The 17,023-nt window shown below is 45.4% G+C and overlaps 1 protein-coding gene across 1 annotated transcript in view; it reads right to left on the bottom strand.

Moving 5' to 3' along the window:
- CFAP57 (cilia and flagella associated protein 57) overlaps positions 1–16,982 on the bottom strand; it is a 55,073-nt gene extending 38,091 nt beyond the window's left edge. The window contains exons 1-9 of the mRNA XM_084874754.1: positions 16,897–16,982; positions 16,485–16,658; positions 13,329–13,645; positions 11,170–11,456; positions 9,301–9,508; positions 7,000–7,152; positions 3,468–3,607; positions 2,529–2,694; positions 169–282 (exon numbers count right to left, since the gene is read on the bottom strand). Of these exons, the coding sequence (XP_084730880.1) occupies positions 169–282; positions 2,529–2,694; positions 3,468–3,607; positions 7,000–7,152; positions 9,301–9,508; positions 11,170–11,456; positions 13,329–13,645; positions 16,485–16,641 (1,542 nt within the window). The 5' untranslated portion in view covers positions 16,642–16,658; positions 16,897–16,982. The remainder of the gene's footprint in view (positions 1–168; positions 283–2,528; positions 2,695–3,467; positions 3,608–6,999; positions 7,153–9,300; positions 9,509–11,169; positions 11,457–13,328; positions 13,646–16,484; positions 16,659–16,896) is intronic.
- Positions 16,983–17,023: the final 41 nt, after the last annotated feature.

Below are 17,023 nucleotides of genomic sequence, written 5' to 3'. Positions count from 1 at the left end.
TTGAATTTATTGCAACTAGTAATTAAATTTGTCTGTGCATTTGTTTTATTGTCCCTTCCCCCAAGTAGACAAGGAGCTCCACGAGGAAAGGAGTTGCTTCTCTTTTCATCACTTATTTCCCATTGGATAGCACAATGCTGGACTCTGTGCTCCTCCACACGGACTTACCTTCCCTGTGTGCCCTTTCAGATTTGTGATATTCTCCAGGCTTGTGGTGGTGAAAAGGTGAATTACGTTTCCATTGACTGCAGCAAACAGGTGACCTCCATTGCTAAAGGCACTCTACAAGAAAATACAGCCATAGAGCAAGCATGAAAAAAGTGAGCAATCTCGTTCCGTTACTGTCAAATCCTCCTTTTCTCAAAGAGTTGAGGCGGAGCCCTACCTGGTTTGGCTCAGTGGATAGAGTGTTGACCTTCGGTTCTGGGTTCATTCTGATCAAGGGCATATACCTCAGTTGAAGGCTTGATCCCCATCCCTAGTCAGGGCGTGTGTGGGAGGCAACCAATTAATGTGTCTCTCTCACATCGATGTTTCTCTCTCTGTCTCTCCCTCTCCCTTCCACTCTCGCTAAAAAATCAATGGGAAAAATATATATACACTGAGTGGCCAGATTATTATGACCACCCCATCACTACTTCGTTGGGCCACCTTTTGCCTTCAATACTACAGCGATTCTTCTTGGCATGACTCCACGAGATGTTGAAAGGTGATGTGAGGAATCTGACACCATGCCTGATGAATAGCACTGTCCAGTTCTGTGAGATTTGATGGTTGTGGAACCAGCTGTCTGATGGCTCTTTTAACTTAGTCCTACAAATGCTCAATTGGATTGAGATCTGGTCATTGTGGGGGCCACCTAAGCAAGGTAAGGTCTCCCTCACATTCTTGAAGCCACTCCTGCACAATACGAGCACTGTGGCATGGCGCATTGTCTTGTTGGAAGAAGCCATCCATTGGGATGCACCATCAACATAATAGGATGAACTTGATCAGCAATGATACTTAGGTATGTTGTGCTATTCAGACATTGTTCCACACGAACTAAAGGGCCCAAATCATGCCAGGAAAACATGTCTCAAACCATAACACTGCCCCCACCAGCTTGAAGGGTTGTACTTATGCATGTAGGGTGCATGGTTTCATGCTGTTTCCGCAAAATTCTCACTCTGGTATCTGCATGATGCAACTGGAAACGTGATTCATCGGACCACATGACTTTTTTCCAATGCAAGACTGTATAATCCTTATGTTCCTATGTGAATTGGAGATGTTTTACTTTCATAACTGCAGACAGCAAAGGTGTTCAAACAGCCCTTCAGCTTCCATAACCCATACAATGCAGTGTACAGCCAATTTGCCTACAAATGTCAGTTGGTTATAATAATCTGGCCACTCAGTGTATAAAAGCATATATGCAAATTGTCCCCTCAACCAGGAGTTTGACCAGCAGGCAGGCCAGCCAACTGCTAATGTCCCTTCCCCCTGGCCAGGCTGGCTAGACCCCACCCATGCACAAATTCATGCACTGGACCTCTAATATATATATATATATATATATATATATATATATATATATATATATATATATATATATATATATATTGAGTGGCCAGATTATTATGCGTTCAGAGATTATAATAATCTGGCCAGAGAGAGAGAATATATTTATATATTTATATATTTTTATATATTTAAAGAGTTCAGGCTGAAACTATGTATGGAGGTGGGAACTGGGTGGGGCAAGGTACAAACATACTGAGAATTGGCTGACAACTATTCCTGTAGCTCACTGCCATGTGCATTAAGTATGAAGCTGCTTGGTTCACAGGGTAGAGCACTCATTTGTCTGTAGAAGTTGCAGAGTAGGGAAGTGATTCCTGGGACCACCGTCTTGTTCCTACAGGTCATCTCCAGGAAGGCTGATGGACTGCTTACTGCCTCTCTGCTGACTTCAGGGCTTTTCCCCGTCTCCAGCCTCGCCTTCCCAGCTGTGACTCTGGTTCTGAGGTAAGTCTTTTTCAGTGCTTTTGTATTACTCCACAAGCACAGGGAGGCCTACTGCAGGTGGGATCTCACACGGCTTGGCTCAATGAAATATTTTGGTGAGAATAAGAAAAAATGCAATAGAGCCATATACTCAATAAGTTTGTTGGGAGAAGAATTGGATTATTTTCTTTTTAAAGCCACTAAAGTTTTCTTTAAAAAATTTTTTTTTTATTGATTTTAGAGAGGAAGGGAGAGGGATAGAGAGATAGAAACATCAGTGTTGTGGGAGAATCATTGATACGCTGCCTTCTGCATGCCCCACATTGGGGATCGAGCCCACAACCCAGGCATATGCCCTTGACTGGAATCGAACCTGGGACCCTTCAGTCCACAGGCCGACCCTCTATCCATCGAGCCAAACCAGCTAGGGCATAAAGTTTTCTAAGACACCTTTTGGTCCCACCTCCCTAGAGCGTGTTAGTTGATATTTCAGCCCTGGCTTTCCAAGAAACTGGTCCCTTATCTCCAGCAGTTCTTACCTCTTTGCATCCTCTGATAGAGTATTCTTTGAATGAACGTATATCATCAATGAGTAGATTCATGAGGCGTAGCTTGTCAGCAAACCCTACTACAATGAAGTGACCAGAAGGGTGAAGGCTGATTGTATAGGCCTCTTCCTGGTATTCCTTGTAGAGTTCCAGAGTGCTGTGAGAAAGGTCAATTACTGAATTATAAGTCTAGCCTGCTAAATCCCTTGAGCCCTCCCCTGTATCTGGTATGTATTTTTATCATAGCATTTGAGATACTTTGTTGCTTGCAATGATTGCTTTCCCTCTTATCTAGATTTTGATTGTTTGAAGATAGAAGCAATGAGTATGCCAAGTAGGGATACTGATCAGGGGCTTATCTAGTGATGTTAAAGGTGCAGCTCCATTTAGATTTTCCAGATCAGAAGGATTTTACATTTTATCTTTCAGCAAACCCAGCAACTGTGTATAAGAACAAAGAAAATATACTGTGGGGCAAATCTAGGTCATAGATTCTCGGTGAAGCTATGTCAGGAGGCAAAAAATACCACTAGGGTGTTGAGGTGGGTTGCAGGCAATGAGGAGGGGAAAAGGGATAAATAAGAGTCTGGCAAACTCTCTGAGGTCCAAAGCAGATCTAGTGGGAGTCAGGGGGGAGGAGAGCTGGAAGGACACAGGAGGTCATGGAAGAAGGTGAGACACTGGAGTCCCTAGAGTCTGACACAGTGTCTGGCATGGAGCAAGCATCCAATAAAGCACAAAGTAATTTTCTAGCTTGTGTAAGAGCAAAAAGAGGAGGCAGGTTGACTGACTTGACTTAAAAAAAAATTTTTTTCCCCAGCTGAAAGCTTCTGCATAATTAACATTTAAAACTCTCTAAAATAACTCACATGAAAAATTTAGCAACCCAAATCCTGCATATTAAAGTAACAAAGCCTTTGCATTCCTTACTTGGACTCATAATTCCAGATGCGGATGGATCGGTCCAGAGAACAGGTGGCAATGAGGGGTTTGCGGATGCAAGTAGCCAGGCCGGTGATGGATGCTGAGTGTAATGGGTACATCAGATACTCAAAGTGGGCAGGCTCCCCCTGGGGAAATCACAGAGAATGAGATCTGGCGGTGTGCCCAAAAGGCTGGCTGCATTTCAGCTTTCATGTTCTCCAAGGACATTATCAGGCTGGGAACCAGTCACGTTAATATTATGCATATTTCCCTAAGCCTATATTATTTTAAAACATTATTCCAATGGCAAAAAAAATATTTTATTCCGAGAATATACCAGAATTTTTAATTTAGCCATTCCTCCATGAGGAGGACATGTAAGGGGTCTCCAATTTTTGTAACTTGGGAATAACCAGACTAATTTCCTTGCAGGTAAGTGTGTGTACCTCTGATTATTTCCTTAGATACTGCCGACATTAAGCTTTGTTATTGTAACTAAGTGCCTGACGGTCTGCTTTGATTGTTGAGGCATATGTTTGAGAACAGCATCTTGAAGAAACATATTGCCAGCTGTCTAAGCCCAGCAAAGCAGCCAGATAAGGAACCACACTGCCCCCTTCTTTCAGAAAACCCTGGATAACGGATGACTTCAGTGATAACGCTTCTCTCCTCCATGCCCCAATTCCCACTCTTAGACTGTAAACTAGGCACTAAAGAATGATCCGGAAAAACCCTAGACACCCCACCGAGGGCCCTACTAAAGGCAGAGAGCCCCAGGTCTGTGCCCTTTCTCTACCCGTGACCTCTCCGTGAGGCCATAGGCACACATGCTGTGTACCCACCAAGACCTGTTCCTCCACGTTTCCTGATGGTTTTTGTTGGAGTGCATCCTGCAATCATAAGAACCACAAAGGCCAGTCCAGCTACAACACTGGCCCCTGTGGGGGAAACATGCAGGTCTGGGGCAGTGCCTGGGGCTTTCCTAGCTCCGTGGTTGGCAAACTGAGGCTCTTGAGCCACATGTGGCTCCTTGAGTGTGGCTCTTCCACAAAATACTATGGCCTGGGCGAGTCTATTTTGAAGAAGTGGCATTAGAAGTTTAAGTTTAAAAAAATTGGCTCTCAAAGGAAATTTCAATCATTGTATTGTTGATTTTTGGCTCTGTTGACTAATGAGTTTGCTGACCACTGTCCTAGCTGATAGCATGACTATCAATTGGCTGGGACTGACACAGTTCTAGAATGGAATGTAGGGAAAGTGGTATGAATGATTTTAAGAATCTTGATAACTACTGCCAAATTTTTCTCCCGGGAGGCCAGTTACTGTACCTCCAGCAGCAATGAGACTTGGGTGAATGACTTTAAATTAAAATGTATCTTGCCAAAACCAGTTTGGTTCAGTGAATAGAGCGTCGGTCTGCGGACTGAGAGGTCCCAGGTTCGATTCCGGTCAAGGGCATGCACATCCCCAGTAGGGGGTGTGCAGGAAGCAGCTGATAGATGTTTCTCTCTCATCAATGTTTCTAGCTCTCTCATCGATGTTTCTAGCTTTCTATCCCTCTCTCTTCCTCTCTCTAAAAAATCAATAAAATATATTAAAAAATAAAATAAAATGTATCTTATCACACTGCTCGTATACATTCCAGATGTTTGCCATCAGAGGCATTTTACCTGGGACACCTGCAAGAGGAGTGATGACTGGGAAATTTAATGAGGTGTACATATTTTAGGTCTGTTCACAAGACAAAGCAAAAGCTGCGATGCGAATTCCTTCACATTCCGCGTCACTCCATCCTTTCCTACTACCTCAGAGAAAGAGGTGCTGTGCGGGTGGGGGGCAGGCACAGATATTCCCATTCTTCTCCATCTGTTGCCCCTTCTTTCTCTAGTACCTTCAAACGCTTGCCTCTATTTGCTGTTTTTTGTTCGCTGAAGGATGAGCAAGAACTAATATGGGGAAGAGAGGAGGGAAGAGTGTTCCAGGCGGACGCACAGTGTTTGCACAAGCCTCTTGGCTGGAAGGAACATGCAGATTCGTGGTGATTGGAAAGGTCAGCCTTATTAGGTGGGCTGATGGGATGAGGCTGGGGCAGCCAAATTTGGTCTTCTCAAGAGCACAGGGAGGTCACTGAAAGGTCACAGCTATGATGACAGTGGTGGTGGTGGTGGAGAAAGTTGTATCTTCTTGCAATGACCAGATATGGGTTTTGAAAAGACCATTTTAGCATCAAAATGGAGTATAACTCAGGGGCAGGAAGGTAGAGCGTATGTATAGGCACAGGCAGAAGACTTTGACAGCTGAGGAGAGAGAATGGAAATGCTCCCTTCCATAGAAGAGCCAACTTCTCTGGCCTAGTTCTCTCCTGCCCTGGCAAACGTCCTTCTCAGAGGCCCTGCCACCTGGAGGGGGAGAGGATCTGCAATGAGCTCACCCACCAGACAGAGAAAGTGAACAAGTTGGAGATCCGTCCATCAGATTAGTCTTTTTTGAGTGAATCAGTTCCCCCAGGTGAAATGATAAAAATAGTTTCTAAATCTGCAGGTTAAAAACGGCTCTGGATTCATGGTACCACTAGTGTAGGTGGCCAGAAAGGCCCCACCTGAGATCACTGGTCAGACAGCATTATCTCCTTTACCTACTTCTTATGAAAACAACCTAGACAAACAGACAAAGAAGGTGTGGCATACACATACAACACACTACTACTCAGCTATAAAAAAGGTGGAATCCTTGCAACAGCACGGATGGACCTTGAGGGTATTGCGCTAAGTAAAACAAGTCAGGTGGGTGCCCTCAGGGGAAAAGACACATACTATATGACTTCACGTGTATGTGGAATATTAAAAAACAACTAACAAGCAAAAAAAGCAAAAACAAGCTCCTAGAGGCAGATGACAGATTGGTGGTTGGGGTGAAGAGGGGCAGGAGGGCAGAATGGGGAAAAGGGTTCAATTGTAGGGTGATGGATGGAAACTTTCGGTGGTAAGCACGATGTAGTATATACAAATGTCAAATTATAATGTTAGACACCTGAAATTTATATGTTACCTCAAAAAAAAAATAAAAAATAAAAAGAGGCTATGTCTTACAACCTCCTGCTGAAAATATGTGGAAAGTGATGCCCAGAGAGGTTTAATCCGAAGTAATCTATCCAAAGTCACACAATAACTTTTAAGTAACAGTTCCCAAACTTTGAAAACTCAATTTAACGTGTGATACTTTCAAAATGCTCTTCTGCATAGCACATTAAAAAAAAAAACCTGATATATATCTGACATATAACACTGTATTCTTTTGGGATATACAACATGATTTGATATGTGGGCCTGTTAGCTTTTAAATACACTTAGATCTTGTTTATCTTAAAAACGAAACAATTCTCTCTCTTCAGCCTCATCTCTACACCTCATTCTAGGAGGTCGGTATTACCCTGAGACCAAAAGCAGACAAAGGCATCAAGAAGAAACACTAGAGACCAATTCTGCTGCGAAGACAGATGAGGAAAGTCTGGACAGAAACGTTGCTGGGAGAGACTTGCCTTGCTGATCTCCGTCAGGGACATGGTGATGCTGTAGAGCTGGTTCTTACTGGTGCTGACGAGCAGGGTTTCCTCTGAGGGGCTGAAGCACAAGCAGAGGATGTCCTGCTTGTCCGACTGACTCGGGTCGTTGCTCTGCGGGTCCACAGGAATCTGCCCACGACACAAGACGGCTGTCAGTGGTGTGCTCGCATCATCGGTGGGTTCTCGCAGGTGTAATGAACTAGGACTCCCAGACCAGCATGGTCTGGTCCCCCTCAGAGGCGGGGAAGGGAGCGTGTGAGTTGCCTCTGTTTCTGTGGGTTTCGTTATTCACCTGTAAGTGATTAGTGGCTGAATAATAAGACGACAACATACATAAAAATGATCGATCTGCACGTGCCCAGCTGAGATCTCCTCTGAAAACAAGTGCTAGTCTAACTCCCACTCACTCACTCTGTATGCACTTGGGGTATGTTGTGTACCCCAGGGCAGGCGCCCACCTGCACCTAGGATACCAGCGTGCACTTCAGGGCGGCAGAGGGGAAGGTGACAGCCCTTCTTCCACATGGGTAGGCGCCAGGGCAGAGAAGAGAGAAGGGGTCACACAGCTCCTGCCAGTAGTCTCTGAGGGGGGCTGTACTTCCCAGGTAGACATTATAAAATTAGATTTCCTTTTCTCTGCTATTGCTTTTCTTCTATTAACAACCAAGCTTCCTGAAAGGTTGGCCTACACATACGTCTCCTCTTCCTTTGGACTTTTCTAGAGCCTGCAGCACCGCCTCCCTGGGGTCCCCTCTCCTGCTTCCCTCCCTCTGTCTGGAGTTCTTCACCCTCCTTCACATAGTCAACTGCCTCTGCTCCGCAGGACAATGAAGGCTCTGCGAAGCCCCTGACCTGCGCTGCACTGTGCTGGGCTGGGCGGCCATGGGATTCCCTCAATGTGCCCGTGGCACAGGATAGTTCCCTCTGTTGTCCCATTGGTGTGACACTACACTGTGTAGAGTCGAATGGGAGCCCGCAGGCCTAGGACCTTGTGTGTGTGCTGCCCCAGTGCTGTCTCCCACACAGGTTTTGCTGGATTCAGATGCTCATCTTAAGCAGCAAAGTCACGCCTGACTCATTCAATGTGTTTTTAGCTGCTTCCTGTCCAGGGCCCCGCCATGGCCCCACCCTCTATCGCAGGCAGAGCACTGAACTTGAGCTTATGCTTCTCCACTCAGGAACAGGCCGCCTGACACACAATCCTCGGGTTGGAGATCTTTCACCAGAAAGATGGGTTCTCACCTTTTCCCTTCAAGTGATGCCAGGCCCTCTCTATTGGGGAACATAGGTATCCCCAGTACGCCACCTGCTCCCTGTCAGTGGTGGCTTTGCTTAATTTGTTCCTCCCACCTGGAATTCCTAATCTGTTTCTTTCACACAAGTGCTCTCATCCTCTAAGGTAGGGGTGTCGAACTCAATCAGAGAAGGGGCCAAAATCTAAAATCCAGCCTAAATCGCGGGCCGAATGGTTTACTGAACAGTCATAAACTGACAATGTCATAAACTGACAGCGGAGTGCAGTGATGACAGCGCGGTGCGGGCCACATTGCAAGGCCTGGCGGGCTGGATTTGGCCCGCGGGCCTTGTGTTTGACACATGTGCTCTAAGGCCTTTCTTCAACAATTACAATCAAACACTCAGAAGCCTTCCTGGTTCTTCCCAAACTAGATGTGCTCTCTCCTCAAAACAGTGTGTATCATTTATTCCACACACATTTACTAAATGCTCACTGTGTGCATGGTAGTATGCTGTGTATTAAATATCAATATGTATCATCATAATATAATTTTTAAAAATATCTACTTTATTGATTTTTTACAGAGAGGAAGGGAGATGGATAGAGAGCTAGAAACATCAATCAGAGAGAAACATAGACCAGCTGCCTCTTGTACAACCCCCACCGGGGATGTGCTCGCAACCAAGGTACATGCCCCTGACCGGAATCGAACCTGGGACCCTTCAGTGCACAGGCCGACGCTCTATCCACTGAGCCAAACTGGTTTCGGCCATAATATAATTTTTTATGGGAGCACTAAGCTTCAAAGAGAAATAGAATTTGCTAAAGTTCTCTCCCAGGATTGAAATCCAGATCATCCCAATTCTAAACCCCAATTCTGTCCAACCCATCCTAACACTTCTTCAGGACAAACTGCTCAAATCCCCATTGCTGCTCGGTGCTACACCCCCTCCTCCCCATCAAACTCCTTGTCAGGCCTCTGCTGCTGGAGAACAAAGGTCAGCAGGACCCCAGTTTTTGCTTATTCCTTCTCTCCTTACCCGGATTTCCCTGCTCTCGTGATAAAAATCCTTCTCTTCCATCTTCTCAAACAGTAGAACTCTCCCTGGCCCAGCAGAACAGGCAAACCCCTTTGAGTAGGACGCAATGGCAAACACCTGGGGCATGGACTGCTGGCTGTGGCCATTGGTCTCCAGGATCTGTTCAAAGGAAGGGACTGGGGAGCTGAGTGTTGGGAATTCGATCAAGCTAGAAAAAAACAACAACACAGCATGTAAGGTTTACAGAGACAATCCCCAGGAGAGGGATTCTGCTAGGGATGAGGAAGAAGGGCTGCTGTCCTTGGGTGTGGGAGAAACCACCCAGAGTGAACCCCTTTCCCATTGCCAAAACACTACCCATTGCCCTGGGAATGCTACACAAACTCCACAGGAAGCCTGGAAGGTTACACACTTATTTGGAAGTCTCACAACTCTGTGTGGTCACTATTATTATTGTCATTATCCTATATAATAAAAGCCTGATATGAAAATCGACCGAACGGCGGAATGACCAGTCGCTATGACGTACACTGACCACCAGGGGGCAGGTGCTAAATGCAGGAGTTGCCCCCAGCTCACATGGCCCCTGGCCAGCCAAGGTGGGTGCCAGAAGCCCCCTCCCCCTCCATTCAATTGCCCCACTGGTCGCCCCACAGAGAAAGGTGACCGGCAGCAGCAGTGAGGCAATCAGGGGGATGGGGCTGGCTGGCAACCAGGTGGGGCCAGCAAGCAGGTGATGCCAGGCTGGTCAAGGTAGGTGCCAGCAGGGGCCCCCTCAATCACCCTGCCAGTCACCCCACTGATTGGCCCTGATTGCCAGCCAGGCCTAGGGACCCTACCCACGCATGAATTTCATGCACTGAGCCTCTAGTTAGTAGTATATTATTAATATCCTCATTTTGGTGTTTAGAAAAAAGTGGCTCAAGGATTTGAGTTTTCTAAAATCACACACTTAGCCGAAACTGGTTTGGCTCAGTGGATAGAGCGTCGGCCTGCAGACTGAAGGATCCTGGGTTCGATTCTGGTCAATGGCATGTACCTTGGTTGCGGACACATCCCCAGTGGGGGGTGTGCAAGAGGCAGCTGATTGATGATTCTCCCTCATCATGTTTCTAACTCTCTATCCCTCTTTCTTCCTCTCTGTAAAAAATCAATAAAAATATATTTAAAATAAAATAAAATCACACACTTAGTAAGTAGAAGAGCTGAGATTTGCATCAAGGTATCCATTTCCACCTTCCCTCCCTCTCTATTCCTCTCATTCATTCCTCTAACAACTAGAGGCCCTTGCAGCTGCAGTACATACGATGGTCCAGTCTGATATGGGTGAGAAGCTATTGGCAGAGGTAAGGTTGAGAGCTCCATCCCGAGCCTCTAATTTACCCCACATGCTTTTGTTGACATTTCCTTCTTTGTTGGTCTGTTGCCTCCTACTGAATTGTAAGGTCCCGGGGGATCTGTGTCTCCAGCACCTAGCAAGATGCCTGGCGTACTGCAAGTGCTCGGTGGACATTTATTCAATTGATTCAGTAAGTTAGGCAGCCATTAGAAAATATACGGGAGGGTCTGGCAGGTTTTTGTGGCCTGTCCAGGGGAAGGGAACCAAATGGAAAATCTGTAATTTGGAAGACTATTCATACTAAAATGCTTATAAAATGAGGTTAGGTATAAAGATAAAAATAAATGTATGTAGACTAAGGTCATAACTGTCAAATTTGTGCTCGAATATGGATGAACACTAGAAAGGCAGAAGGAAAATGAAGAGTTGATGTTTAAGGCAGAGAGGTGATGAGAGCGCTGGTTTCATGGGATGCTATCAGTAGGAGGAGTATGTTTTCACAGGAGCACAGCCCGGAGGGGTGCCATTACCTCTCTGACTCGTGCATCATCTCCAGGTTCTTCAAGTCGCTGGTGGACTCCTTGACCATGATACTTGTCTCCCAGCGTTGATCTCCAGATTCAAAGAGGAAGAGCCTGCCTGTGTCGGTGCCAACGACAATCTTGTCATCAGACACCCAGGTATGGGCGAGGTAGTTTTGTGGTTCTCCCCTCTGAAAGTTGGTTTGCTTCAGGGTTCCCTCGGCAAAGCGGAGAAGCTTAAACATCCCATTTCCAGTGACACACACCTGCGTGTTATCCTGAGGACTGAAGCTCACCTGTAGAGTGTGGAAGAAGGAAAGACAAAGCTTTATGAAACTAATCTTAATGGAATCACTTCCCATTTTACCAATTAATATGTATTCCAGGTAACTCAGAGTACCCTTGAAATACCACTACATCATATAACTTTGATACCATAAGAGCACAGATCTGCATCCATTATATTTGTGGGGCCAGTTGTTTTAAACTAGGAAGCCTACAAAAGTCCTTTTACCAAGGCCAAAAGCAAAATGAGCAGGTCTTGACAATGGCCGAGTGCTGTGTCAACAAAAAGGAATGAAGGCTCAGCTGCAAACACAGAAACGGGAGGATCTGGCAGGTTTATGTGGCCTGTCCAGGGGGAGGAACCTAAGGCCAGGGACTGCTATGTGGTCTCCTTGCCAATGGAGCTTCCTTTATCTGTACCCTCCTCAACCCCACGTACAGGGACAGGCAGTCAACCTGTCACCCGCATTAGGTGGTGATCAACTTGAGAGGCTGTGGCTTTTCCATCTCTGTATTTTCCCAGAGCTGGGTTCACAGCAAACATCTAATAGATGTGCATGAGGCTACTGGAGCACAGGTGCTCTCTGCTCTGAGTGGGGGTGCTGCACAGGCCTCGCTGGAGCCTGGAGGAAACGACCCTCGGCTCGCCCTGATTCTGTGGTCGCCGAGGAGCCTTCTAATTGCTGATTTCTCTTCCAAATTCTCCACTCCCAGGATGGAAATACACTAGGTAAATGATGTGAGTGCTCTGGTCTTGAGGTGCTGGTTTATGCACTAGGCCTGTGGTCAGCAAACTGCAGCTCGAGAGCCACATGCGGCTCTTTGGCCCCTTGAGTGTGGCTCTTCCACAAAAGAACACGTGCGGGCACGCATGTACAATGCAATTGAAACTTCGTGGCCCATGCGCAGAAGTCAGTTTTCGGCTCTCAAAAGAAATTTCAATTGTTGTACTGTTGATATTTGGTTCTGTTGTTTGCCGACCAAACGGTCATGTGAGAATGACTGAGTCCACTGAATAGAGCCGAGTTCCTGAAAACCTGCAGAGCTGAGTTCTAGATCCTGCACTGGGTTGACTGCACCAAGATAAAACTCCTTGGGACCCCCTGTCTTAGCAGTGAACCAGCTTCCTAACAGGGGCTCTTTATTTTGCCTTCAAACCACAGTAGAAAACTCTGCTCCCCATGTAACTACAATTCCGTTGACAGCTCCTTAAAGATCTACTGCTTCGAATTACTCCCTGAAATCTTCGCATTGCCTAGCAATGATGCTGAAGAGAGGCCAGAACCAGAAAGGGAGAGCGAGTTGGACCACTTCACCTCTGGCCTGAACCTGTGACCAGAAGGCAGTTCCAGGCAAGACAGAGTAAAGAAGACAGACACGGGACTCCTTGGCCCTGCCATTCCATACCTCTGTGATCTTACGTGTGTCACTTAACCTCTTGGAGCCCCAGTTCCCTCATCAGTATAATGGGGATAATTCTGAATACCATATACGATTGTTGTGAGACTGAAGTTAAATGTGCATGTTAAGAAATCAGCACTGTAGCCGGGACCGGTTTGGCTCAATGGATAGAGCATCGGCCTGCGGACTGAAAGGTCCTGGGTTCGATTCCGGTCAAGGGCATGTACCTTGGTTGCGGGCACATCCCCAGTGGGGGGTGTGCAAGAGGCAGCTGGTCGGTGTTTCTCTCTCATCGACGTTTCTAACTCTCTGTTCCTCTCAATTCCTCTCTGTGTAAAATCAATAAAATATATATTTAAAAAAGAAAAAGAAAAAAGAAATCAGCACTGCTTCTATAATAATACATAGAAAACATCCCATAAAATACAGCTCATGCTATTTTTTTTTATAATTTGCACAATACTTGTTATGTTGGGAGGTACCTGGTAGACAGTGTTGTTCTGAGCGTCGGTTTTGATCATGGCCATTACTTTCTGTTTTTCCCATAGCCAGTAGACAAGGTTGGACTCTGGAGGCGATGACTGAGCCAATAGGTATTTGGAGTCTGGAGAAAAAGCCATGCTAGTAAATCTCTGAACTGGGAAGTCAAAGTTACTAAGGACTTTACGCTTCCGGCAAGGGATGGCTGACAGTTCATAAATGGTGATGATAGGCTTTTCTTGCACCAACTCAGAGATAGCGAGGTATCGCCGATTGGGACTGATGGACAAGGCTAACATGGCTTGACTCTTGTCTGAGCCTGCAAACAGGTAAAACGGAATAATGAGGGTAGGTCGCCAAGATTCAATATGAACCAGGCATAGTGGTCGGCACTGCTGACACAATAGGAGAAAAGTGCAGAAATAGGTAATTGTCAACCTGTGAAGCTCCTTGGCACAACTATGTCTGGGGTATTATAACAGTGGCTAGGGTGGGCACCTCCCTGAAGCTAAGGTAGGAGGAGAAGTCAGGGATCAATTCCTGGAGGACAAAAATGGGACAGGGAAAGGGTGGGGCAGGTGACAGGAAGAGAAAATGTGTGGATGTGAGAAAGTGGGATATTGTTGGAGCATCTCATGTGAGCCAGGGTTGGTCACTATTAGATAAGTCTAGGGCAGTGGAATAGGGCCATGCTACATAGGCCTTTAGGCCTTGAGTGGGCAGCACTCAGCACTCTTCCTCTGCTCTCAAGGCTGGGATGCTAACTACTGGATTCCTCAGCCTTCCGTGCAGTTAGGTGATCTATGTGACATTCTGGCCATGCGATAGATGCAGAAGTTTGCTGGGCTGGCTTTGTGGTAAAGCTTGTGCTTTCCTGAAAACCAGGGATGGATACATCTCTCCCCCTTTCCCTGGAATCTAGGTGTGATATCTGGAATTACAGCAGTCATCTTATAACCATGAGATAACATACATGAGAATGCAAGTTATGGTCTTCTACATAGCAGCACCTGGGGCAACACTGAAGTACACATACTTTATCTGGGAAATGCAATCAAGTTATGATTTTGATGGGCCCTAGATACTATTGCTTTCAGGAGCCTCTCCCTCCATTAAAGAACATTAAAAAGTATATTTTGTGATTGCATTGATATAAAGAGAAATATAGCCAGGCTAGATTCATTATGACATATTTATTATTATACTTTCTTCCTGATTTTAGAATAAGTTAAAATAAGACATTTTCTTGGCTCCTAGGCTCTGTGTGGTTAAGCTCTTTCTCACTTAACAGAAACTCCATCCTTCTACTTACTCAGACCAGAAATCTTGCTTCTTTTTCTCTTCCACCCTACACCTGTTTTCTGAGAAAATCTGTTACCTCCACTTTCAAAATATATCCAGGATTTGATCTCTTCTCACCATTCCTATTACCTACAACCTGCTCCTTGACACCATTTTCTCTCACCTGGATTGTAGCAACAGTTTCTCACCTGGTCTCCTGCTTCCTCCCTTGTCCCTCCTTAAATCTATTCTCTACCCAATGGCCAGAATGAACCTGTTGAAACATAAGCCAGATCATGCTGCTCTCTCTGCTCAGAATCCCCCCATGATTTCTCATTTCACTCAGCGTAAGAGCCTATGACCCACAAAGCCCCCTGTGATGTTGCTCCCCGTTACTCCTCTGCCTCACCTCTTTCTCCCTGTTCCTTCGTTCCCTCCACTCCACCCACACTGACTTCCTTGCTAGTCTCCTAACACACTAAGCACCCTCCTAACTCACAGCCTCAAAGGTGAAAGACAAAAGTATAAAGCATAAAGGAGATAGTATAGATATTCATAAGCTTGAGTTAGGGAACAATTCCTGAAGAAGACACAAAAAGGAGAATGTTGATGAACTTCATTAAAACTAAGAATTTCTGTCCATCAAGATACCATAAGGAGGGAGAAAACACAAGCCCCAAACTGGGAGACAGTATTTGCAATACATAGGATTGGCATAAAGAGTATAGAAAGTGTGCCCAAAAATCAATAAGAAAATTACCCAAAAACTCCCATAGAAAAAAAAAAATGGGTAAAAGAGATGAATAAGAAATTTCATAGGAGACTAAATAGGAACAGCCCGTAAGCACATGAAAAAAAAATTCATCCTCATTAGTAGTAGAGAAATATAATACTAAAACCAATAAGATACCCTTTCTCAATTAATAGATTAACAAACAAAAAAAATAATAGAAATGTGAACAATACCAAGGGTCGGTGAGGTTGTGGAGGAATGGCAAGTCTCATGTACGCCTGGTGGGAGTGTAAATTGGTACCACCATATTACCCAGTGATTTTTGTCCTGGCTATGCCCTCAAGAATCTCTGCACAAGTGGACAAGCACATATGAATGCAATACATTTATACTAGGATGACTTATAATACAAAAATACTGTTGTTTCCCAAAAAGTCCATTAACACTGGAATGGACAGATCTATTTGAGACATTAGATTCATAGATGTAGCAATAAAATGAACTCAAGATGCAATATTCAGGATCTCAAAAGCCTGATGTTGAAAACAGAAGCAAGTCATTGAACACATATATTATGATTCCATTCATATAAAGTTAGTAAATAGCAAAAACAAAACTATATCTTAAATGGGGCTACACATATATGGTCACACTACAATATATGCAACAAAGAGTGGAAAAGGAAGTGACTAAGTTGTGGAAATTATGTATATCATCAGCAGAACCAATATGAACAAAAACAATGTAACATTATACAAATAGTTATATTTGTGACTTGGGATAAAATCTCCAGTGTCCTCATCACACATGAATTCAAAAGGTGCTGGAATGAGGGTGGTATGCTCTAGAAAACTGTGTTAACTCAAAAATTGGCCTCGGTGATGACACAGACAATGATATTGAACAGGCATGAAAAGAGACTCATTAAAATAATTTTTTCATTAAGTCACAGTGAAAAAGTGCTTTTAAATTAATATTATTTTACATGTGTTTTTTGCATGTAATGCAAGTAGACATGTCTACATTTAGAGAACTATACGTTTAAGTGAGTTGGCCCAAAAACTTTCCTTTCAATCTTCGTGTTGGAATTATGAGGTTATTTTTGCCACGTGAGGTTAATGTGTCAGGATGGGAAGGGTTTTACCTGGAATGAATTTTTGCCATTTCTGATCCATATTGTACTTCACACAGTAATTCCCTGAAGGAAATATAATGATCTGCTCATCGAAGAAGAAGATATTGTTGGCCACGTGGGATCGAAGGCCAAAAGCATGCAGCGACTGAGCTACCACGGCCGACATGGTCCCTGGTCAGAGTTCTGTGAAGACCCAGCGCAGCAGGTGAGCTTGGGGGAAGCACATCGCCCCGCCCCACCCCGCCCAGGACACACCCCTGACCCCGCCCCCGGAGTCCCGCTGGGTCTCATTTCCTCCCCCCCCCCCCCCCATCTCCAGCACCCCTCACCCTCATCCCCACCGCGGCTTACTTTCTCCCCTTTCCTCTGCGCCCTAGCGGCTTCCAGCTCCTCCGGACGACCCCCGGGTACCCCTTCCCACCTTACGCTTCTCCTCCAAGTCACCAGACCACTCGTGTATCCAGCGGCAGTCTCCCTACGGGTCCCAAGCAACTAGGGCACTTTCCGACGCCGGAGCGGTTCCTATAGCAACGGAAAACCGGAAGTGC

This window comes from Pipistrellus hanaki, assembly GCF_964339955.1.
Source record: "Pipistrellus hanaki genome assembly, chromosome: 2".
NCBI classification, from domain to species: domain Eukaryota; kingdom Metazoa; phylum Chordata; class Mammalia; order Chiroptera; family Vespertilionidae; genus Pipistrellus; species Pipistrellus hanaki.
Note: the sequence above shows the minus strand (reverse complement) of the source record. Positions and strands in the feature narration are given on the sequence as shown.